This window comes from Chenopodium album, chromosome 18 (assembly GCF_948465745.1).
Source record: "Chenopodium album chromosome 18, dcCheAlbu1.1, whole genome shotgun sequence".
Lineage (NCBI taxonomy): Eukaryota > Viridiplantae > Streptophyta > Magnoliopsida > Caryophyllales > Amaranthaceae > Chenopodium > Chenopodium album.
The window spans coordinates 15,139,867-15,163,731 of NC_137851.1; the positions used below are offsets into that span (position 1 = coordinate 15,139,867).

The window sequence follows — 23,865 nt, forward strand, 5'->3', positions numbered from 1 at the left end:
GGCTATATGTTCACCACTTTTGAACCAAATGAAGCCAAACTTTCTAGTTTTTTTTTTTTTTTTTTTTTTTTTAAGGAAATCAAATTGAATGTTTATAATACCAACTTGTACTAAGATGAAGCTACTCTGAATCAAAATGGTCCTAACTTGTACCTAGTAGGTCAAAAAATTTACTATAATAGTGCACTCCAATTTACTTTTTGGGTACCAAAATGAAGGTAAGTAGTACAAACATGCATTCACTAATTTGAAGAATTAACTACTACTATGGTGTATACTTGTAACAAGATGAAGCTATTATTAAGTAAGGACTCCCTTCAACAAAATTATTAGGGTTTTTCTATACAGTAACCTCATATTTTTCACTTTTCTACGTTGTGACCCAACATATATGACTTTCTACGCTGTAACTTTAAAGTACGAAAAGTGAGTGTATGGTAACCTCGCCGTTAAACTGCCGTTAGTTGCTTCCGTTAACTTTATTGAGAGTGCGTGTAGGTAGTCTGTTATCAGTTTTGGGGGGAATATTTCCCTCCAAAAAAGCCTCTGCCCCCTCCTTTCTTCTTCTTTTTCCTTTTATATATACCCTGATTTTTTTTCAATTATTTTAAGGTTCGATTGTAGGTAATTAAGGTTCCATTGTAGCAAGAAGCCATGTCTAGTTCTCGCTGCTCGTTTCCCTCCAATTCATCCTGTTCCTTGCAATTCTTGAGCCCACGATGTTTTTACAACCCTCCAACACAAGCAAAGTTGAAGATTTTAACAACAACTCGCAACCCTATGAAAGCATTCTTTAAGTGCAACAACTGCAGGTTTTTCAAGTGGATGGATGAAGGTGATGTGCGGGGTCTTGAAGCATTCAGAGGTGATGAAATTGAAATTGCATCTTTGAAGGAGAACATAACAGGACTGATTAGCTACATTAGGGAAGTAGTTAAAATTGGTGTTTTTATGTATGTTGTGTTAGTCATAATTGTGCTGTTAAAAAATGTGGGTGAAGTGATTGTAATAGAAAGATTGTTGTAATTTTGATGTGTTAATGAAATTGGTGGGAAAACCCTTTTTTTTAGTTCAATGATATTTCAATTTGTTTAAGTTGTTATAGCAATTTATAATTCAACATATAACACTGAGTAGCCTTATGCAATCATAAAAAGACAACATATAATACTAACAACACAATTTGTAATTCATGATGCTTAAAATTTTAACAGCCATCATCTATCATTAGTTTTGTACACCCAAAAAATCATCCACCATTTCCTATCATAAGTTTGACAACCCAAAAACATAATTACATCATATATGGGGCTTAAATACAAAATTCAACCAAGTTTATTCCCAAAAAAGCTTGAAAATATTAACATTACTTCAAATTGGTCCAAAAAAAACCCACTCTCATGGTCAATCATCCTTGACCTGTTGGAACAAAGGGGCTCATAACATGGCAAACCTGTTCATGATCTTTTGCCTTTTAGGGCTGATACTCTGATGCAAAGAAGCTGTAGCTGGGGCAAGCTAAGAGATAGGCCCTTCAGCAGTAGAAGGCTATCTGTTTTTGTTCCTGGTTGGCAGCACTGGTTGGCTTGAGCACTCTGTATTTGACTGAGTTGAGGTGGTTCCAACCATTTGGTCAATCAAGTTGAAATCCATCTCATCCTGGGTGGCTTTCTGCCTTATTCTCTTGCCCTTTGTTGCTGTGGTGGGTGCCTTCCCTTGCTGCTCCAAAAGTTCTTTCTTAGTCAAACCACCCTTGCAAGTGGCAGCATTATGACCAAGTTATTTGCAATTCTTGCAGTTAACAATACCAGACCTCTTCCCTTTTCTTTTCTCTCCCTCTTCTCTTCTCCTATTTCTGGAAGGTCTCCCAACACTTTTTTTAATGGAGGGGGGACTAGTTTGGGAACATCCATGTTAGGCCACTGATCAGGGGATGGAATGGGCAATATATTCCCACTGTATGCCAACTTATACCTGGCCACAGAGTACCATTCCCTAACATAATCATTTGGGTCTTTCCCAACATCAAGTATGGCCCCGATTCCATGCGTACATGGAATGCCACTTACTTGCCACCTCCCACAAACACATGACCAGCTGTTCAATGACACTGGGAGCATACTTCTTCCATCAGATTATTCATACTCTCCCCTTCCAGAAGGATATGCATGGCATATCCTGGATTCTTTAGTCAAAGCCCTAACTCTTTCTCTTATGTTGGGACATATGCCTTCCTCCACCTACTGCTCAGCTAGTTGTTGCCTTGTAGCATGCCTAACCATGGCAATCCTCCTTACCCCTATATTGGAATTTAAAAAAAAAGGTCAATTCAATAGTCAAAGGGACTAACATATACATTGATGGTGTTAACATACATGTTATACTTTCGAGTAGTGTTAGGATGGGATATGTCCTATCAACACCAATAATTTGTTGAAACTTTCAACAAAATTGTTGATATTTTCATCAGAAGATAGTATGGGGTCAAATTTCCATCTTGTCCATCTATAAAGGGGCCCCACCTCTTTAAACCACTTCACAGCTCCAAGTCCAACAAAATTTTGAATTTTTTGCAAAGCTTTTTTGAAATTGAAGGTAGAGTAGGCATTAGTCACTCCCTAAAACAATTTGTGCATTAGGATACCTGGGTAATCAGCCTTGAAGTTTTTGCATAAATGTCTTGCACAGTATCTTCTAGGAACCTTTGGCCATACTTGATCCAAAGCAGGATTAATTCCCTAGCAAACAAAAAGAATCAAAGTCAAACAGAGAATCTGATACTTGAAATGAACAACAGTTATTATTAATTTGCTTTGAGAAATACAAACCTTCTGCCTATCTGACATTATAGTCCAGTCAATCCTTCCTGTGCCAATGAGAGTGTTCTTCAAGTGATGAAAAAACCAAGACCAGCTTGTCTTGTTCTCTGAATCTACTACTGTAATACCCCGAATTTTTAATGTATTTTATATATTATTTATTTAATTATAAAATATATATTTTAGGGTCAACTTATTTTAATTATGGGATTTAAATAAATTGAGTTTTTAATTTGATTAATATTCACTCTACCAAATTACAGTTTTATATATATAACAAGCCCAATCATTCTTTTATTTATTTTGGCCAATTATTTCTCCCTCCTATCATCTTTTATGAGGCCTAAATATCTCAAATCTACCCTACTCTATAAATACTCCTTCAATTCCAAAAAAATTTTCCCACACAAGAGGTTAGTCTTACTTTTCTTTTCTCTTTATTTTCTTTATCTTATTTTTTTTCCTTTATTTTTCTTTTCTTTTTTTTTTCTTCTTTCTTTTCTTCTTTCTTTTCTTTCCCCTTCACCCTTCTCGTGAAAACAAAGCAGCCCCCCTGCTGTCCGGCCAGCCTTGTCGCCAGCGACCTGTCGGTGGTCGCCCAGACCGCCACCGCCGCACCACCTTTCTTCCTCCCTTCTCTCTCCTCTTTTCATTCTAGCTATTTTGATTATTTTATTTATGGGTTTTGATTTTAAATTATTCAAAGTATGTCTGATTAGTATTATAATTATGTTTTGTTGGTTTAAAGAGTATAAATTTCAAATTTTGTATTGTTTTAGATTATGATTTTATAAGGTATTAAAGTTAGGGTTTTAAAATCATTAAAGATGTGATTTTTAGGGTTCTTACACAAATTGATTTGGGGCTTTTGTATACCTAATGATTTTATTGGTAAATTGGGCATAAAAGTATGTTTTAATTAAGTTTTTAAGGGAGTTTTAATAAAATAAAGTTGTTGGAATTTTATTTAAAGTAGCGGAATTGTGATTTTTATGAAAGGGTTTAATTACCCATTAAAGAGGGGGTTATTTAGGGGCTTTTAAATAATTTTCAGATTATTATAAGTTATTTAAAGTGAGTTTAAGTTGCTGGAAATTGTGTATACAAGGGTAATTAATTTAGTATTATTGTCCCTTTATGTAGGAGACTTGGTTCGGGAATTGTTGTAGAGTACTCGGTTATTTTAAGAGCTTATTTGAGGTACGTTCGCGTAATCAGCATAATTATATTGATGTAGTAGCATGCTAAATGTGTTTAATTGATTACAAGTAGTATCATGCTAGATTTGGAATGGAAATTATGATTTGGATATTATTGGTAATTGGATTATGAAGCATGATTTATTTGTGATGGATTATTGAATGGAAAATAATAGTTTGGAATATTATTTATGAACCACATATTTATTTATGACATGTTAGAGAGCATGTTTAATTAAACTAAGTGTTTAATTTGGGTTGGAATATTGAAAAGAAATTTTATTATGGTTCATATAATTTTTATTGATGCTATAAGCATGAGGAATGAGCTATATAAGTGTCTATGTACACGAGGAATAAATTGTATGTTGGTGCCTTAGTGCACTTAAGGTGTTTTTAACACCGTACCGAGGGATAGGATTTATGGCGCTTTATGCGTTTAAGGTGTCATTGGCACCGAGGTAGAATTAAAAAGGATTCAACATTAAATATTATGTGGTCACTAATTATTCAAGAATTAAATTGGTATATTTGATTGTTTGAATAATTAATGTTGATTGAATGATTATGGTTTGAGAGTCATTACCAAGTTTAATAATTTGTAAATAACGTAAAGTGAAAGAGATTACGCACCAAAACTCTTGGAACGTATACACCTTGAGTATGAACATATGGGGGGAGTTATGTGACTTTATATTTGATCATAACTTCTAGTGGAGTACAGGACGCTGTACATTCCTTTTATTATTATTATGCGCATGAATTCTGCCACCTATGTGTGGTTATTGATACTGACACGGTTAGCTCCCGTGTCAGTAACCTCAATTTATTTGGGGGAGGTTGAGTGGGAAACCCGTTCGATGCGTAATCAACGCTAAATAAATTATGTAGTTGTCTAGTTGAGAAGTTTTGTGGAATGTTGTATGCTTGAAAAACAGATGCAGCAAGGTAAGTTGTGTGTTGATAGATAAATGCATGTTAGTGTGTTAATTACGCTTATATACTCAGCTTTGTTGATTATGTGTTTTGTGTGTTTGTTGGCTTTGTCTTTATCTTGGCCCTATGATGACCCATTTTTAATGGAGAGTAGTGGAAACAAGTAGAGAGAAGTTTTTTAGGTGATGAAGCATATTCATGAATGGGCATGAGTGAAGAGCGAATCATGCTAGTTCCTATAAGTATATGATGTGTTTACAGCTTTAATTATTTATGATATTATTATGCATGACTAACGAAGAGGTTTTGAATTTGGTTTGGTTTTTAATAAGGGCCTATAATGGTTACAAGTTGTAGGTTGATTTTATTTTACTTCGTTTGACTTGGGTTTGACTTTACTTTCGTTTTGGTTGACCTTATAGTTGACTTGTTTTGAATGTTTTTTTTTTTTTTTAAGATAGTCTTCCGCTGTGTCTTTGATAATTCCCTTAGCCGTTTTCACGGTGGCGGTAATATCTTAGATATTCCTATTTAAGATTCTAAATAGGGCAAAACAGGTATTTTAAAAGAAAGGAATTTCTAGGGTGTTACAATTACAGCCACTGCAACTGGGAATATTTCATTATTCCCATCTAAAGACACAGCTAATAATAAAATCCCTCCATAGTTGCCTTTCAAATGGAAACCATCAACACCAATTAACCCCCTGCAACCTTGAATAAGGCCTTCAAACTGTGCTGCAAAGCGTATGAAAATTGACTTGAACTGGTGTAGGGCTTTCTAGGTACAAAATGCAACTGTCATTGGGTTTCTCTCCTTAAGCAAATGACAATAAGCATTCAGGTTGTGGTAGGACTCATCATGCCCTCCTTGAATTATCTCCATTGTAATACTCTTTATTTTATATAGTGATAAGGTGGCCATTGTAATACCAAATCTCTCCCAAAGCAACTGATTAAGAGCTTTCCCTTTGATATCTAGGCTAGCTCTAATATCCTCCAGCAACTTCTGAGCTACCCACTTGCAATTACACATGGGATTGTTGACCATGTTCAGGTCACATGCGTGGCCATGCTTAATGTTCTTTATAGCCCAAGTAAATCCATCAATGAGGACAGTAGCATAAATCCTCCACCTGCATCTATTATCAGCACATTCAGCAGTGTACCTGTCATGTTCAGCTTTCCTAACCACCAAGCTAAATCCTTCTTGGATGCAATAGTCTCTAAGGGCATCCTTGAAATGATCCCTGTCAACAAACAACTACCATGGACTTAAAGATATTCTCCCAAACTCTACATCATTATAAACCTCACCCTTATTGTACAACTTTCCCATGTAACCCCCTTCAGCATCATAATACTTCTCATTTCACCTTAATGTCTCCCAACCTCCATCAACATAATTCTGCTGCAGTAACTCATCCACATTCTCCTCCTCCACAAATTGATCACCATCATCACAGTCACTCTCATTCCCAATCTTTTACTCTTCCTCAGGAATGTACTCACCATCAGTCTCAGAACTGCTGTCATCGTCATTATGTATGCTAGCATCATCATTATGTATGTTATCATCATCATTAAACCGCACCCCACTTCCAGCTCTTCTCCTAAGTATCCTACCACTTCCACCTTCTTATACTGTTTGGGATGACTGACTGTAAGGAACAAAAACACCCTTAACCTTTGCAGTGGTGTTAGGCATTTTCTTACCACGAGGAAAGAGAACTACTCTGCTTTTGCAAGATCTATTTTTCCTGCTAGGCTTAAATGGGGGTTCAGTTTGGTTATTTTGTGGTGGTCTCGATGGTGTCTGCTTAAGATTTGGGCTTAGGTTAGCTTGCAATAGCCTTGGGCTTCTTCTGGGTGCAGGAGATGACAATTGGGATTCAGAGTTACTTGTACAAAAGAAATCATCAGCAGCTAGTGTGATATGAGAGGGAGAATGAGGGGATATTTCTTCTAACATCCTAGGTAACCTCCTAGGCTGACTGAATGAGGGGGTCAAGTTTTGGGGTGACAAGGAATGGGTAAACCTTGGGCTCTTCTTAATAGGTTCTGAAGGTGCCTGATCCACTACAATTAGGGTGTTTAGCATCTGTTTCTTTTGTGTTTTTCCAAGTGGTTAATTTTTGTCTGAAAGGCTTAGGTGGGCCTGGTTTAAAAGGACCTGATTTACAAGAAAGTTGTTTAGATGGACTTGGTTCAAATGGGCTTGTGAAAGCTTGCTATTGGCAAGCAGAATATGGGCTAGGAGCAACAATTGGGCCAAGAGCAACAATTGGGCCAGTACAAGAAGGTGGGCCAATAGCAGAATCTGCCACAGTAGCACAACTTGAGGCCTGTGGTTTAGGTTCAGTTTGTTGGGGTTTCATTGTCCTAGCCAAAGTCGGTATAAAATTAGGCTCACTCAAACAACCCACCCACACATCTATCTCTTTGCTTTGTATATTCCCAAACATTTTTATCATTGTAGCATCATCCACTAATTTAAAAGCCTTCTGATTATAGCAATAATGTAACCCAGGATACTCGGGCAACTCAAACCCTCTATTACCAAATTCCTCAAACATATCATTAATCACATCAATTAGCAAACACTTATCAACATCATCAATAGTTAAATCAACACAATTAGCACCATAGTGGATTTTCAAAATTCTCTCTTCATCCATCTACAAGATGTTACCAATACACCTATCAATATTTAAGCAACTTCAAAGAAATTACAGTCATCATACCCACCCACAAATTAGTCAGAACAAAACCCACAAACAATCACGCAATTATATAGAAAAATACCCCCACAATCGAAATACCCACTAAACGACATTACCCACAACCAAGCACACAATTTTCCAAAAAACCACCACATAAACACTACAAATCAACAAAATTTATAACCTTTATCTACCCATCAACAGTATAAATTCATAATTCCAGATAAATTGAACAACTGTACGTAAAGGGCTGAATAGACGACGAAACACATACCTCTGTTGAAGCTTCTGCTCCACTCTGAGATTAATCCCCACGAATGCCGCAACAAGAAGCCCAATTTTCCGCGCAAAAATTTAGCCAAATTTTATCAGAAATTCTCTTGTTAGGGTTTTTGATCAAATAATGAAATAGGGGGGAGTGAAATGAAGTAAGAGAAGAAGAGGGAATTTTAAAGGAGAGAGAAATTCTAGTGTACAGTAAAAGGTAGGTGACGGAATAAATGCCAACCCCCCAACGGTTGTCATAAATGCATGCTGACGTAGGTTACCGTACACTCACTTTTCGTACTTTAAGGTTACAGCGTGGAAAGTGATATATGTTAGGTCATAACGTAGAAAAGTGAAAAATATGAGGTTACGGTATAGAAAAACCCAAATTATTATTTTGTTTTTGACAGGACACCAAAATTATTATATTATCAATGAGTATATTTTATCTAAACTTATTAGCCCTTATGTTATCTAAAGTTATCAACCATAATCTTATTTGTATCTTATCCTATTTGGACCAGAAACTTTTATGTGTGACTGGCCACACCGTGTTACCAGCTAACATACAAGTATCCCTGACTGACCGAGTAACCCCATACCAAGTAATTCCTAATTGATCGAGTAACCCTTGACCGAGTGAGTGACCTCTGACCCAGTGAGTAACCTTTGACTGACCGAGTAACCCCTGACGAAGTAACCCCGACCATTCTTTCAAAAAGGAAAAAAAAATGTGGCTAACCATACGGTGTGGTCAGCCACATATGAAAGTTTGTGTTGAACTTATTAGCTCTTATATTTGAAAATTCCATCTGAACTTATTAGCTATAATATCCTCTTATTTTATTTTATTTTATTTTATTTAAACTTATAAGGCATCATATCTTACTTTATCTGAATTTGTTTCTTCAATATTCTTTCAACCAAAGCATGAGCTGAATGGAATTAGCAAGCTAAACTATCGTAATGAAAATTTTAGTCAATAATCTTTATTTAACACTCACAAATCAATTATCTTTATTTAACACTCACAAATCAATTTTGTTTAAGAGTACTTAAACTCATTTGTTGCATAAAATATGAAACATTATTGAAATTGATCGCCTTCCTTTTATGACAATGTGTGCATTTCCTAGAAAGACATGTAGAAGTAGTAAGTAGAATGCCTCATATAGTCATATTTGATGAAGTGGGCCTATAAATTTTGGTGGTACAAGGAATAACACTAATAAGCAAGTATTGGCGTATTGTAATAAATAATTGGCGTATAAAAATTGACTAGGGAGAAGTAAGTCTACGTGGAGTAACCAAGTAAGCTGGAATCCCCTTTTTTAAACTCAAGAGTAACTTATAGTTCCTGGATCTGTGAATTAATTCTCACTCTCTTAAAAGCTTAGAAAAAGGGAAAACATAGAATTAAATATTTTTTTTTAAAAAAAAAAAACAAACATTGAAAATGAGTTCTCCCAATTGTAATAATATTGGTGTAGTTCAAGGAGTTTCCTCCATGAATAACACCATTCAATCCCAGAGTTCAATATACTGCAACAATCTCTCCCCCACTCGCACCGACGACAGCATCAAGTCCGACAGCAACGACAGCGACAGTGACAGTAACAACAGCGACGACAGCAGCCAGTCAGCAATCCGCAAAGATGTCACACCAGATTTCACTCCAATTGATGCAACCATGTACAAGCTAATCGTCGAGGGAAAACTCGACGATATGTTAAAATCACAAGTTAGCTTGGAAAAGCTGAAATGTAAAGAATACGAAAACTCTGTGCTGCACATTGCAGCAGGATCAGGTCAGTCTCAGTTTATCACCGAACTTGTACCAAAAACCAAAGATGTTATAAAGGAATCAAACAACATGGGTGATCTTGCGTTTCATACTGCGGCGAAAGCAGCACAGTTGAAATCACTCAAAGCACTGATAAAGTGGGATAAGTATGATCAAGCAGAGAACATTGAGAAATCGTTGTTGGGTGAAGGGAATGATGAAGGTGATACGCCGTTGCATATTGCGTTAGAGAATCATGATGAAAAAATGGGTTTTGTTTTGGTTGATGAATTTTGTGAAGCATGTTATAAGTTGAATAAGAAAAATATTTCTCCGCTTTATTTGGCAATTTTGTCCGAGTGTTGGGAAATTGTGAAGAAGATGATCGTTTATACAGAGCAGCAAAAGGATACTGCCGAACAGTGGCGGATTCAGGATTTTCGAACTTATGAGTCACCATCAATAATTAATCACTTGTTACAATCCAAAAATTATATTTTACCAAAATGATTTCAATCCAAAAATAAGACATAAAAAATACATACTAGTACTATAAAACTATTAAATTAAACTAACTTTATGATTTTTTTACTTAATTAGTTTGTGGGAAAATATTAAATTAGTTGCACAAATATAGTATAAATTAAAACAAGAATTATTAAAAAAAAAAAAAAAAAAAGTGGAATAACTTAAGAGACTAGTTATTTAATATAACAGGTCTCTTTAATGAAATATGAAAGTAGCGCAAAAAATTATTCATTATCAATGCCTGAAAAAAAGAGACCTGTTATCTAGATAACAGGTCTCTTTAATATTTTTAAAAAATGGCGTGGTGGCAATAGCAGCAACAAAGAGATCGCCTATTTGATATTTTAATAGGCGGGCTCTTTAATATTTGTAAAACAGACAATGGTCTAAATTCAAATAGAAGCAACAAAGAGACCGCCTATCTGTAATAAGCGGTCTCTTTGAATTTTTTTTTTTTTTTTTTTTTTTTTTTTTTTTTTTTTTTTTTTGTGTGTGCTGGTGAGTCACGTGTCTCACTGTGCACCTTAATAGATCCGCCCCTGCTGCCGAACCGATGTTGCTCAAGGGAAAGTCTGTTGTTCATGCTGCCATTGAAGCCAAGAACACAGGTTTGTTACTTTCGTTTTTTAATATATTTTCAGATATTGATTATATTTCATATCTCTAACATTTTATAATAAAAAAAATGATTATTTGTTAGATTAAAATCCCATTTTAAATTAAAAAGTTAGACAAAAAAATCGATTAAAGGGAATTTTTTTTTTTTTTTTTTTTTTTTTTTATTCTCGGCATTACAGTAGTGTTTCTTTGTATGGCATGGGCATTCAAAAGTTGTCCGAAAAGGTAATTTTATATTAGAGGGAGAAGAAAATAACCATTGTCGTGAACTGATTGGACTAATTTAATATTGAGTGGAATAAAGAAAAAAAAAACAATTGATTTGTTGTATAGAGGTTTACAAATCGAATTTGGGCTTGTTTGGTTGCCTCTAGTTTTCGCATATTCTTAGGTGCATGTTTGTGCACGTAGAATAGGTGCAACACTCCTTAAACGCAACTTTTAGTGTATGAAACGCAGTCCACCTTTATCTTTCTTTTTCTTTTCAGTTATTATTCTTCCTGCAGTTCTTCTTTTCTTTTTGTTTTTTTTCCCCTTTTTTTAAATTTTCTCTTCACTTTTTATTTATATAACAATTTTCATCAAATTTTTCTCTGAATTCTATACTTTCGATCACTTTCATAAACTTTTTCTCTTCCCTGTTTTTTTCTATTTTTATTTTCCATTGATTAAACTTTCTCTCTCCTCTGTTTTTTCTATTTTTATCTTCCATTGATTTTGTGAATTGAATAGATGAATTTGATTGTTATTCCCGAAGAGATCAATGCAAGTTAGTTTCTATGAATTTGCTATGACGGATATCAATTAGATTGATGAATTTGGGTTTTTTTTCGAGAAAATGGTTTAATTTGGAATGAATTTGATTATTTGAATATTAATTCAACTGTTAAATCTGTGATGAATTTCATTTGATTTTGTAAGTATTAGGTTTAATTTGTAATCGATATTGCAAAAATTATGGTCGATGAATTTGTGATGAATTATTGAATTGCTGCATCTTAAATTTGTTTTTTTTATTACGATTTTGATTTTTTTAATTAAGTTGCTAATATTTGTGTATAATTTTTGGAAAAAAATGAACACGGTGTACTTTAAAAGTGAACATTTAGTAACTATAAATGATCATTTAGTATGCTAAAAATGAACATTTAGTACATAAAAATTAAAACATACGCATTATAAGTATTAAAAATATGAACATATACATTACAAATGTGAGTATATGTATTTTAGAAAATGAACATACGCATTCAAAATATGAACATATGCATTGGGTCCCTGTAAGTGAACACATGCATAAAAAATGTATGAACATATGCATTTAAGAATGTAAACATAAGCATTTAAAATATGAACATATGCATTTTAGAGAGTGAACATATGCATTCAAAATATGAACATATTTTATAAACATTACTTCGTAATATATACTTAAGAATATTTATCATATGAACAACAAATATTTATATTATGAACGTTTTAAAACATTCTATGAATATAAGGTATCCAAATAATGAACATATGCATAGGTTCGCTTACATGTGAACATTATCTTTTCAGAAAGTGACACATAGGCATAAAAAATATGAACTTATGCATTTTAGAAAGTGAATATTACATTTCAAAATATGAACGTAAGCATTGGTTTTCTTCAAGTGAATATAAGCATTTAAAGTATGAACATATACGTAAAAATATATGAACATAAACATTTAAGAAAGACAACATATGCATAAACAGATTTAATTACTATTTCATGAAAAACACATATTTACATTATGAATATTTGAAATTATATATGAACATATAAAATATTATTATGAATATTATGCTTTAATTATGAACATAAAAAATTTGAAAAAATAAAAAATAATATGATTATGAAATATATGCATTATAAGTATTAAATGTTCATTTTTTTACGTGTTCATTTTTTATTATTACATGTTCATTTTTTTTTTCATGTTCAGATTTTTGTACTAAATGTTCATTTTGTAGAGTGTAGTGTTGATTTTGGCGGGTCGCGGATATGTTGTCTGGGTTATTAATTTGGGCCGCGCGTTTTGGGCCTTCACTTGTTGCACCTATCTTAGGTGCATGAGGATGCACCTAAGACCAATTGTCTAGTTTTCACAGGCAGTCAAAATTTCCATGAATTTCCTTCTGGGTATGTTGTTTGGTTGAAATTAAAAAACAAAAGTAGGGAAAGTCACATTTTATGGGAATTTTCACTTTCCATAAAACATGGGAAGTTACTTACCCACCCCTCCCTTAGTCATTCACAATTCTCATGATTTACAAATTCCCACATGACAACCAAACATATTTACGTAATTCCTAGAAATTTTAAGAAAGGAAGTAAATTCACAATTCTCATGATTTACAAATTCCCACATGACAACCAAACATATTTACGTAATTCCTAGAAATTTTAAGAAAGGAAGTAATTTCCCATGAATTAGAAATTCCCATGGGAATTTACTTCCTACATCAACCAAACAAGCCCTTTGTATACAAGTAGTCTTTCTGGTATCAACTAAGAACTTCAATCACATAAAATACTCCTTTCAATTCACAATATCTTCTTATTTGAAATCTTGACACTATCTATCCTAAGGATATTTAGGTATGTTACTTAAAATGTGTGCAAATCAGATAAAAATATAGGTATGTTATTACTTAAATGTGCCCAAATTAGATAATAAGATATATGCTACCGGGAGTTTTGTGGAATAGGGCCTGAGTAGAGAGAAAAGAAATTAAAGTTGGATAGTGATGATAATGTTCAGGAATAAGGATTGGATTGTTATGTAAGAGTCGCAGCCACTTTTGACCTATGTTAACCTTGTACCACAACAAATTTAATTCCTAATACTTCTGTTATCTACAGATTATTTGGTCAACAAAGCATGATGACTCCACAAGCTACTTTTTCCACTTATTAGGGGAGCCTACGCGTGTGTTGCGCGCGATATAATAATTTAGTCCGGTGAACTTGTAATAGCTTGTCTTGACACCCAAAACTTATCGAGGAGGCTTTTGAACGCAAACTAAAAATAAACCGTTAACAATCATACTCTTGAAAAGATAAATGTCGTCATTTCATTTTGAACGAAGTTGTAAGCTTTATATTGTTGCAACATGGCTTTTGTTGTGAGTTATAATATACATCTTCCATTACTTTTAGTTGTAACATTTGAAAATTTACATACAATATTCACATTTTTATAATGGACTTTTATATGTATTGATTTTTTTGTTGGGCAAAATAATCAAATAGGATTTAATTAAATTCATCTCGATTTACATACATTTATACATCTTCCATTACTTTTAATTGTAACATTTGAAATTTACATACAATATTCACATTTTTATAATGGACTTTTATATGTATTGATTTTTTTGTTGGGAAAAATAATCAAATAGGATTTAATTAAATTCATCTCGATTTACATATATTTTAAATATCTAATCTTTAGATTTTTACATATCTATAATCAGAAATACAAATGATTTAAATTATGCATTGGCAAGTGTGAAAGTTAAAATGTTACAACTTAAAGTAAACGGAGAAAGTTTCAAAAAGAAAATTATCTAATTAGGTGATGAGTTAAGCTCAGAGGGTATAGTTTCGGTGAGTCTTTTTAAAGGAAATTATAACAAAGTGGGTTATATCCAACCTATTACCCAACCCCTTGAGGAGGATTATTATCAGATTCAACAGTTTTGCCTTCTAACATGACATCAAATTTAGATCAACAATCTCCTCCTCTTCCTCTTCTCTTCTTTTTCTTCTTCACGGGGCTTAGCATCCACTACGAACACACACGACAGCATAAATTAACAACAAAATGAACAAATTTATCTTTACTCCATGTCTAAGTTGAAAAGGATCTTCATATATAATTAAACATTTTTGTCCAAATAATGTATACTCATCCACGAAAACAAAGTATAAAGTGGAAAAAACATTAAACGGAAATTAGGCAAAAAACTAAATAGAGAGATGAATTTTTCGACATGTTTTCTAAAATACAATTGAATTAGTCATTAATTATACTCCCTCCTTTGTGATACAATCATTAATAGGGTTAAAGTTAACATAAATGGGCATATGAAGAGAATCAAGTACATGAATCATAAAGTTAACCACAAATGGGCATATGAGTAAATAAACATTTTTAGGGGTAAAAAAATCATCACACTATTCATAAGAGTTTTTTTGAACTTTTTATAAGGTAGGGAAACACTCTTGATTAATTAGTTTTTTTTTTTATTTGCAAAATATATATGCTTTACATTTACATAAGAACTCCTGAATTTGAATTTATACAGATATTTTGAAGTTGATACTAGACAATCACAAAGAACTAATAAAATTAGTGGAAGATGATGGTCAATCGCCACTATCTTATGCAGCATTTAAAGATCACATTGAAGGTGTTCAATACTTGCTCAACAAATTCCCTGAATATGCATATGAATGTGACAAAGAAGCCTCCTTTCCAATTCACAAGGCAGCATGTAGTGGTAATGTAGAGGTCATTCAGAAGTTACACATGACCAAAAACTTGCTCAATAAAAAAGGTCAAAGTATTCTTCATTTGGCTGCTAAATATGGTAAGTCCAAACTAGTATCGTATCTCATCAAAATGACCGAATTGGCAAGACTCATTAACCTTAAAGACGAAGATGGTAATACTCCTTTGCATTTGGCTACTAGAGGCCTACATCCGAGGGCGGTCTATATTTTGACAAGAGAGAAGAAATGCAACACTAAGTTGCAGAACAAGAAAGGGTTAACAGCTCTTGATATTTTTGAGGTTCATGTTGATTCATTCCCCACGTTTGAAGCGGTATGTTATCGATTAACCATTTTTTATATTACTAACTTACGTATTAGTCATGATCACATTACTTTCTTTGTTTCTCTTTACTATTTAGGTAGTCACGTGTACGTGATTTATTGTTGCGTACATTTGATCTTAACATATATGGAGTTAACTTTAACATATACTAAATATGAAATTAAATTGTTACAATAATTGGTATTAACATTAACTTTATCTGGAACTGGTGTGATTATGGAGCTTTAAAGTGAACTAACAAACTAATTACTTTGTAATTTTGTATCTATTATATTGGGCTGTGATTTCTAAACAGTCTGATTTGTTGGGCCTTGGGCCTTGTTATGTTTTGTATCAACCAAATATTTTTTGGCCTGGCCTAGCTTATGTTATAATACATCCCATGCATGTTGGACATGACAAATCAAACTAATTGTTAGTGAACCACGTTATATTTGTGTTTTTATTTAATTTGTTTATGTTGTTATCTTTCTTGCATCCGTTGTAACATGTACAATTCATTGCTCTATGAATTTTCAGAGACTTACTTGGATGGCCTTGAGATATGTGGATGCACCGCGAAGCTCACAATCACTAAGAAAGAGCTGCTACAAGCAACTACAAAGAGTTAGAAAGCAAAAGAACAAAGCAAATAGCGTGAAAGAGTTGGATGGTTTCAGAAAAAGAGTTGACACACACATGCTAGTAGCCACACTAGTGGCTACTGTTACGTTTGCAGCTGGATTCACCCTTCCGGGAGGTTACAGCCAGTCCGACAATGACCCGAACATAGGCATGGCTGTCTTGCCGGACAGATGGCCGTTCAAGGCATTTATAATATGCAACACAGCAGCATTATACAGTTCTGTTCTAGGTGTTGTTACTCTCATTTGGGCACACTTAGGTGACCTTAAGCTAATCCTGGTATCTCTCAAGTTTGCACTACCCTTGTTGGGTTTCGCATTGGTGATGATGTCCTTGGCCTTCATGATGGGTATATTCGTCGTGTTGAGGACAGTACCTTGGCTATCCTATGTGGTTTTAGGCATGGGATGTACCTTCTTGTTCGGCGTACTTCTGTTCTTTATCCCACTCTACAACCCATCAAGCATTAAGAATTCTGTGGTGCGGTTTTTCTTTTCCGGTACCTTTCTATTGTTGTTGCTAGTGTGTGAAAAAAGCTCCATTACATATGCCTAGGACATCGGTTTCATGTATGTAGCAGCTTTCATCCATCAAACCTGAAGGCGTATAGCTGTTTAGTAGAAATGTAGAATGTATGCATATACTGTAAACCGATCTTTTGTCAATGTAATACATTGTGATATGATAAGAGACCAGTGTTGTAACTCATGCAGCTTCAGTCGTGGTAATTGAAGCTAGAATAACACAGAATTGGTCACATTTGTGTTGTACCTAGAATGACTAATTAATTTCATGAATTCATATGTAACTGATGCTCCAATCATTCGTCTTTAATGGTCAATTAGACGAATTAGTCACATATATATATTAATATATATCCCATCATAGGATTTTTTTTTTTTTTAAATTATAAAAAAATAATAATAATAATAATAATAATGTTACCATAGAAAAGATGAAACATTCATTCATCTTTTTGTATGATCATGTCTTTATCTTTGTTACTCTGTATTCTGTAATAAGGAGTTTGGACGATATAACAAATTATTTAAACTAGAGAGAGTACGCTATAGGAATTTTTTCAGTAGTATGTACAATATCAAAAGCGGTAATATGTGTAACATATTTATCCTAAAGTACTTGGAGTGGTAGCCCAGTAGTCAGCATTTCCATCTCTCGTACCCATGATGAGGATTTGATGATCATCAAGGGCGGGTTGTTTGGGAGGAGATTGGGGCATTTCTTCCAATGCTAAAATCAGCTGCATCCATCCTCCAAAGATTGCGTGTTGGTCTCTCAGGGAGACGATAGCATCAGACACTTCAGTACTGGCACTGATTATGAGGAAGACACAACGGCAGTGTGCAGTGCCAGCAGCAGCAACGGTGGCAGCATGCTGTGGCACCAGCAGCACGGCATGTCAAATTCTGTGAGGCAATCACATTTTACAGGAAATGTTCAGCTTCAGCTTCCAAAATAGACCCTTGCTCTACATGTAACTCCACAAATCCAGAGTAAGTTCCATATTTCAACGCACACTAGACAGGTCACTGTTATCAGTTGCGTCCAGCAGATTTTACAGCATCTAGAAAAGATACATTTAGAGACATTTAACAGCGAAAGAATAAGAGATTCAGAGGTAAAGATTACAGTATCTTACTTCAAGGGATAACTAAAGAGGAGTGCATCTTGGCACATACATTAAAGAGTAAATCCAGTCCACTAAATTTATCTGAAGTTCTGAACCTAGGCATCAATATTTTTTGCAGCTAATACCCTAGCTGCAGATTTTGAAATCCAAATAATTTCTTGGGTACATGAAGGTTAAACATGACAGTTACAGTCACATTTGACTAAAATTAAAACATAAGAAATTGATGCAAGGAATTTGATCTTAAGAGATTAAGGGTAGCAAAATCTTGAGCCTGCTGCAGCTTTTAAATTTTCTAACGTGTCAAAGATGTTATAGATTGTTATAGCTGAAATAGCAGACATAAATGTTCAATGAGATAGGAGATGTCACAACTTAGGGCACGTTCATTCATCTTGTTTTGTCCTATCTGTAAGTTGTCACTAGTAAGTTATCAAGTCATTGCTCTATTTGCAGATATTAGGAAGTAAATACTAGAATATCACATGAATAAATTGAGGCATCATATTAGTTCAGCATGAGATTTTTAGAACAAGAGCACAATAATGCAGGAAAATATTTAAGGCCCATTTTTATAAATTATTTGATTTTTTCATGGGTGCAGGAAAAGGAGATATAGTGAACGGTTCAGCTCAGCAAAACAGAAAGCTCACCTCTTTAATTTTATGGCATTCTTGGGACACTAGGACAGTCTGGCATCACCACTAGGGCAAGAATCTCACTAGAGCCAGCTTCCAAAATGGTAAGCATTTCATAGTTGATTTGGCCATTGAATCATAGAGGGCCCTGTAGTCTGAAAAAAAAAATTCCACACTCACAGGTGAAATGGATTAGAGTGCTATACTCAGACTTCAATTTATTTACCAAAGAGGGAAGAAACAAGAACAGCCAATACCATCAGATAATTCATTTTATTAAATTAAAGGCTTCGTTATATTAAGCAGGGCAGGTCTTGTTAGTGACTGGAGATCTACCTTCAGTCCCACAGAACCCCTGCAGACTAGGCAATTTAGCTCTGAAGGAAAGACTCTAAATTGCCTCAAAATTGCTAAGTACTTTAATCCTGAGGATGCAAACATTATAAACCAGTTTGGAGTCTCCAGCAAACTTTAATTTTCATAAGTTGACACCCACACAAGTCATTCATTATCAACTGAATCTCTTGTGCTTTTTCAAATGCAGGAAATAGAACCTGTACTGTCTAAATTAAATTATATTTTTGAACCTAATCAGATCAGAAAAATCATATAAATATTTTCTAAACAGAGTTCATCTATCAGAAATAAAGCACACTTAGCTATACAACACCAACAAGGCCACAACACATCTCATTCCACTCATAACCTAAAGACAGCCAGAGATCATCCGGAGCTCGTTCTTCGCAGTGCCAGAGTTGAGATAGAGATGATGTGAGGGTGAGAAGAAAGATAGGGAATAGGGTGAAGATGTGTGAGGAGAGATAGAGAAAGGGATGAAGAAATGAGAGGAGAGAGATGGAAAATAGGTCAAAAAGAAAGAGAGACAGAAAGAAGAGGGAGATAGGGGTGAAGAAAAAGAATTTAAAAAATATATATAGATTCAAAGCCACTGATTAGTCCAAAACCAGAGTATTTGAGTGTTATTGTTTTTTAAAAAAAATAAACTTGCAGTTTCAAATGCACCATGAAAGAACCAGCGCATTTATCACAAGACATTTGACATTTTTTTCCTACTATTGCAACCTCAGTGAGAATGGGGAAAGAAAGGGTGAGTAAATATTGATTTATCATCAGCAAAATGCCAACACAAACAATCAAAGTATCAAACTCACTGATGATAAATAATCAGGATATACCATATAGAAACATTCAAATGTTACATTAGGAAATTTTGTCAAAAACCACCTTTTAAATTCCAGTTTTTTGCAAAAACCACCATTGAAAAAATATGTGGTAATAACCACCTTTTAAAATTTTTATGTTGTAAAGTAACATCTATGGCCGAAAAACAAATGTTGACCAAAAATCCAGTGTTGACTGTTCACATGATCTTTAAATGATCCCCCCTCTTTCTATCTCCTCTCAAAACTACTCACAGAATAAATGGAGTGCAAGTGTGCAACCAACAACCACCACCGCCATCACACATTTCACGTACAACGGCAGCACTTCAAGTTAGAAGATAAGACTATAAGAACACCTATAGACATGCACTCATGCAGTGCATTAAAATGAGGAAAGGTTTGGCATTAAGGTACGAGTCTGAGGGAATGATGATCACCAGGGTACCACAACTCCACAAGGCTCTTAAGTCGCAAAGGGCATGAGCCCCCTACTAAAATTGCACCAAGCTTTTATTTTTAATAGAAAATTCTCATTAAAAGAAAATTCATTTTTCGTAATACATATGATATCTGTATTAAGAAACACAACTATGAAAAATCAGTCAATCATAGAATGAATCAAACAAAATTTCATTTGTTTGTAAAAAACTCCACATTCCATACTTTTTAGGTATGATGCCTTTTTACTAAAGAAATGTATGAATCGCTCCTAAGCATTTGCCTTCACCTCCAGGACCCTATTGCCTGAGGCACTTCTGGAAAACCCATGCAAAAGTGTTAAGACTTAAAGACACTAGAATCATTATATTTTAACCATCCAATGGCTCAATAAGTGTTAAGACACAATGGTTTCTGACCAAATCAAAATTCACATGCTTAAACTGGATTTAATATTGCATAAAAACACACAGCTGACAAAAACACAGCTACACACATGTAAGAAAAACTGCTATCCATAGAGTGGATACTGACGGATGTAAGAGTTTCACATTGGGAAGGAAGTCACTTACAAAACGCTTCTGTTATTATGAGCACCAAGATCCAAGCACAAACTTATATGCAAATTTTTTTTGAGGAAACAAACTTATATGCAAATAAGTGAAGAAAAAACAATATGTTTCCAGTTTCTGCAATAAGTACCTCAGGTGTGTTCTGATTCAGTCGAATCTAAATCCATCGATACCAAGGAAGTAAATAGGTCATGAGAACCCATCATAGAACCAGAAGTCAACGAGCTCCTTTTGATATGGATTTTCTTCTCTTAAGGAGCCCCTCAATCAGAGTGAAATAAGTTGTCTTATTTACAGCTACTCCTTTATGGCTAGCCTCTTGATATATGTCCATTGCTTCCCTGTACCGACCTTCCATGCACAGTTCATTTATCCTTTTTGAAAAGTCTTCAGCACATGAGATTGGCTCTGCCGTCACTACATCAGCCTCAACTGATACGCCCTTTTCAAGCTGTGAGCATTGATCCTGCAACATTCCAGATTGAAGCATTGTTTCCCTAAATTTTTCTGCTTCCATTGTTCTCCCTGCACTGGCAAGAGCATTGAAAATGGCATTGTAGGTGTACTTATCCGGTCCTACATTATTTTCCATCATGTCCTCCACAAGGTTTAAAGCATCTTCAAGTCTTCCGTCCTTACACAGACTTGTTATCAATGTATTGTAGGTAACTGCATCAACTTCATTGTAGCATCCCATCAGAGCAAAGACCGCGCAGAAGAATATTACAGGTGTACACATTAGGCTTAAATGCTTTCTCCACCATTTTGTTGTGAAACTGAAATGCTTGCTCAACTTTACCCTCCCAGCAGTAACCATGGATGATGGTGTTGTATGTAGTCTCATCTGGGAATAATCCATTCTCCATAAGTTCATTCAACTTTCCAATTGCTTGATCAGTTTTTCCTGATTTGCAGAACCCAGCAATTAAAGAATTATATGTAGCAACACTTGGAATGACCCCTTTCTCTTTCATCTCCTCCCAAACCTTTAAAGCCCTCTCCTCCTTTTCATCCTTAAAGTACCCCATAATCAGAGTACCATAACTCACTTCATTAAGCACATAACCCCGCCTAATGGCACTGTTGAGTAGCTCATGCGCCTCATCAAGCCTCTTGTCCTCACAAAGAGTATGAAGAAACATATTCAATGTAAATATATCCATCTTCAAGCCTTTCCTACCCATCTGACTCATCACCTTAAAAGCTTCTCCAAAGTTCCCCATCTTGCAATATGCATTAATTATAGTATTATAAGTCACACAATCTGGTGAAACTCCACTCTCTTCCATCTCCTTTAGCACATTCGTTGCCTCTCCAATCTTCTTTTGATCACAAAACCACTTGATAATTATATTATAAGTAACCGCATTCCTCCCCACTCCCTTATCCCTCATTTCATCCAACAACGCAAACGCCTCGTTACTATCCCTAAACTTGAGACACCCATTAATCAAAGTATTATACGTAACAACATCCGGCGTCAATTTCAACTTCTCCATCTCATCTCTCTTCCTCAAACCTTCATCAATCTTCCCATCACTACACAACCCATTAATCAACATATTATAAGTCCAAACATCAGGCAACAAATTATTATGTGTCATCAAATTGATAACCTGCGCCGCCTCCTTCAACCACCCCATCTTACAATACCCATTAATCAATATATTATAAGTATTCTTATTAGGAACCAACCCTTTATCCTTCATATCAGACAACAATTCTCTAACATCATTCAACCTACCTTTCTTACACAATGCATCCAAAATAGTATTATAAGTAACATTATCAGGAAAACAATTAAAATCAGACATAATCTTAAGCACTTCCATAGCATCCTTAAATCGAAATTCCGAACAATACCCATTAATCAAAATATTGAAAGGAACAACATTTGGGGCAACCCGAATTCGAGCCATATCATCAAACAAATCTCTACAACTAGAAATAGAATGAGAAGATGGGTATTTTACCAATGAATTGAGCAAAGTATTGCAAGTGAGAAGCTTAGGCTTGAGCTTGAGGCGCTTCATCTTCTTGAAGATTTGAAGGGCAAAATGGGGTTTTCCTGACTGACAGTAGGCGGAGATTGCGGTGTCGAAAAGGGCTTTGGTGGGTGGAGGAAGATGGGAAGAAGGGTGAAGGAGATGGTGATGAAGAGTGTGTTGAGAATCGGAGGCGATGAAAGTAAGTAAATGGGATTTAGCATCGCTGAATTTGTTGTTTTTGAAGAATGATGGGAGGAGATTGAGGAGGGAAGAAAGAGATGATTTAGGTGCTGGGATATGGGTTGCCGCCATTGTTGTGGAACTTGAGTTTTTCTTTGGTGAAAAATAGAAATACGAGGGTTTGAAATGAGAAACCGAAAATGGGGGAAGAGACCTAAAATTGAATTGGAATTTTTTTTTTTCTTTGAAAAGAATCCCAAAGGGTACTAATTCTCATTGATTAATATCATAACTTCATAAGGTATTTATAATTAATAATTAAACGACAAAGAAAATAGATTCAACAAAATTAAATAAGAATTCATTGGATAAGGACTCAAAATCCAAATACTTAAATCACCCTTTTTAAAAAAATAATAATAATAATAAATAAATAAATAAATAAATAAACATTGTCAATTTTGAACGGCAAATACAAGTTTATTTGGCAGATAAACGAATTTTTGTTAATCTAGTGGCATTTCTGTAAATATATTGAAAAAGCTTGGTCATTTATTCAGTATTTTTGATGAGCTGTCCAATCACTGTTTACAACTTGCTTTTACTGTTCGGTGAGGAAATTACATATGTACCCCTCAACTAGTATATGAAAAGACGCATGTACCCCTCAACTGATACTTGAAAAGGCGATTATACCCCCAGATAAACATATTTGGGGAATTAACTGGGCACAGCTCAATTTGAAGGGGCTCCCATCGGACTTCACCGGTGGAAAGCCCCGATCTTTATTTTGTTTTAAGCCTTTTGTTTCTTACTCCCTTCGTTTTTAAATACTCGTACTTGTTCC

General features: G+C 34.6%; 1 protein-coding gene, 1 long non-coding RNA gene and 1 pseudogene across 3 annotated transcripts; 1 reads left to right on the plus strand and 2 right to left on the minus strand.

The window, feature by feature from the left end:
- Window positions 1-1,317: 1,317 nt before the first annotated feature.
- LOC145593174 (uncharacterized) lies at window positions 1,318-3,175 on the minus strand. Its single transcript, XR_014102562.1, has 3 exons — window positions 2,829-3,175; window positions 2,645-2,738; window positions 1,318-2,299 (listed from the first exon to the last, which is right to left on the minus strand). It is a non-coding gene; the product is annotated as an uncharacterized LOC145593174 (long non-coding RNA).
- A 6,205-nt stretch (window positions 3,176-9,380) lies between these two features.
- Window positions 9,381-16,940, plus strand: LOC145593175 (protein ACCELERATED CELL DEATH 6-like). Its single transcript, XM_081649681.1, has 4 exons — window positions 9,381-10,127; window positions 10,786-10,862; window positions 15,211-15,731; window positions 16,263-16,940. Exons 1-4 carry the CDS (start codon window positions 9,400-9,402, stop codon window positions 16,920-16,922), a joined length of 1,986 nt encoding a protein of 661 aa, XP_081505807.1. The 5' UTR covers window positions 9,381-9,399; the 3' UTR covers window positions 16,923-16,940.
- Window positions 16,941-17,358: 418 nt separating this feature from the next.
- Window positions 17,359-23,289, minus strand: LOC145591563 (uncharacterized; annotated as a pseudogene). Its single transcript, XR_014102322.1, has 3 exons — window positions 20,981-23,289; window positions 18,672-18,811; window positions 17,359-17,952 (listed from the first exon to the last, which is right to left on the minus strand). The product of XR_014102322.1 is annotated as an uncharacterized LOC145591563 (transcript).
- Window positions 23,290-23,865: the final 576 nt, after the last annotated feature.

What these genes read in the sequence shown, in the direction of transcription:
- LOC145593175 (XM_081649681.1), top strand. Translation starts at nt 9,400, where the DNA reads ATGAGTTCTCCCAATTGTAATAATATTGGTGTAGTTCAAGGAGTTTCC. An exon ending in CATTGAAGCCAAGAACACAG is followed by an intron (nt 10,863 to 15,210) that starts GTTTGTTACTTT and finishes GAATTTATACAG; the next exon opens with ATATTTTGAAGTTGATACTA. An exon ending in CATTCCCCACGTTTGAAGCG is followed by an intron (nt 15,732 to 16,262) that starts GTATGTTATCGA and finishes ATGAATTTTCAG; the next exon opens with AGACTTACTTGGATGGCCTT.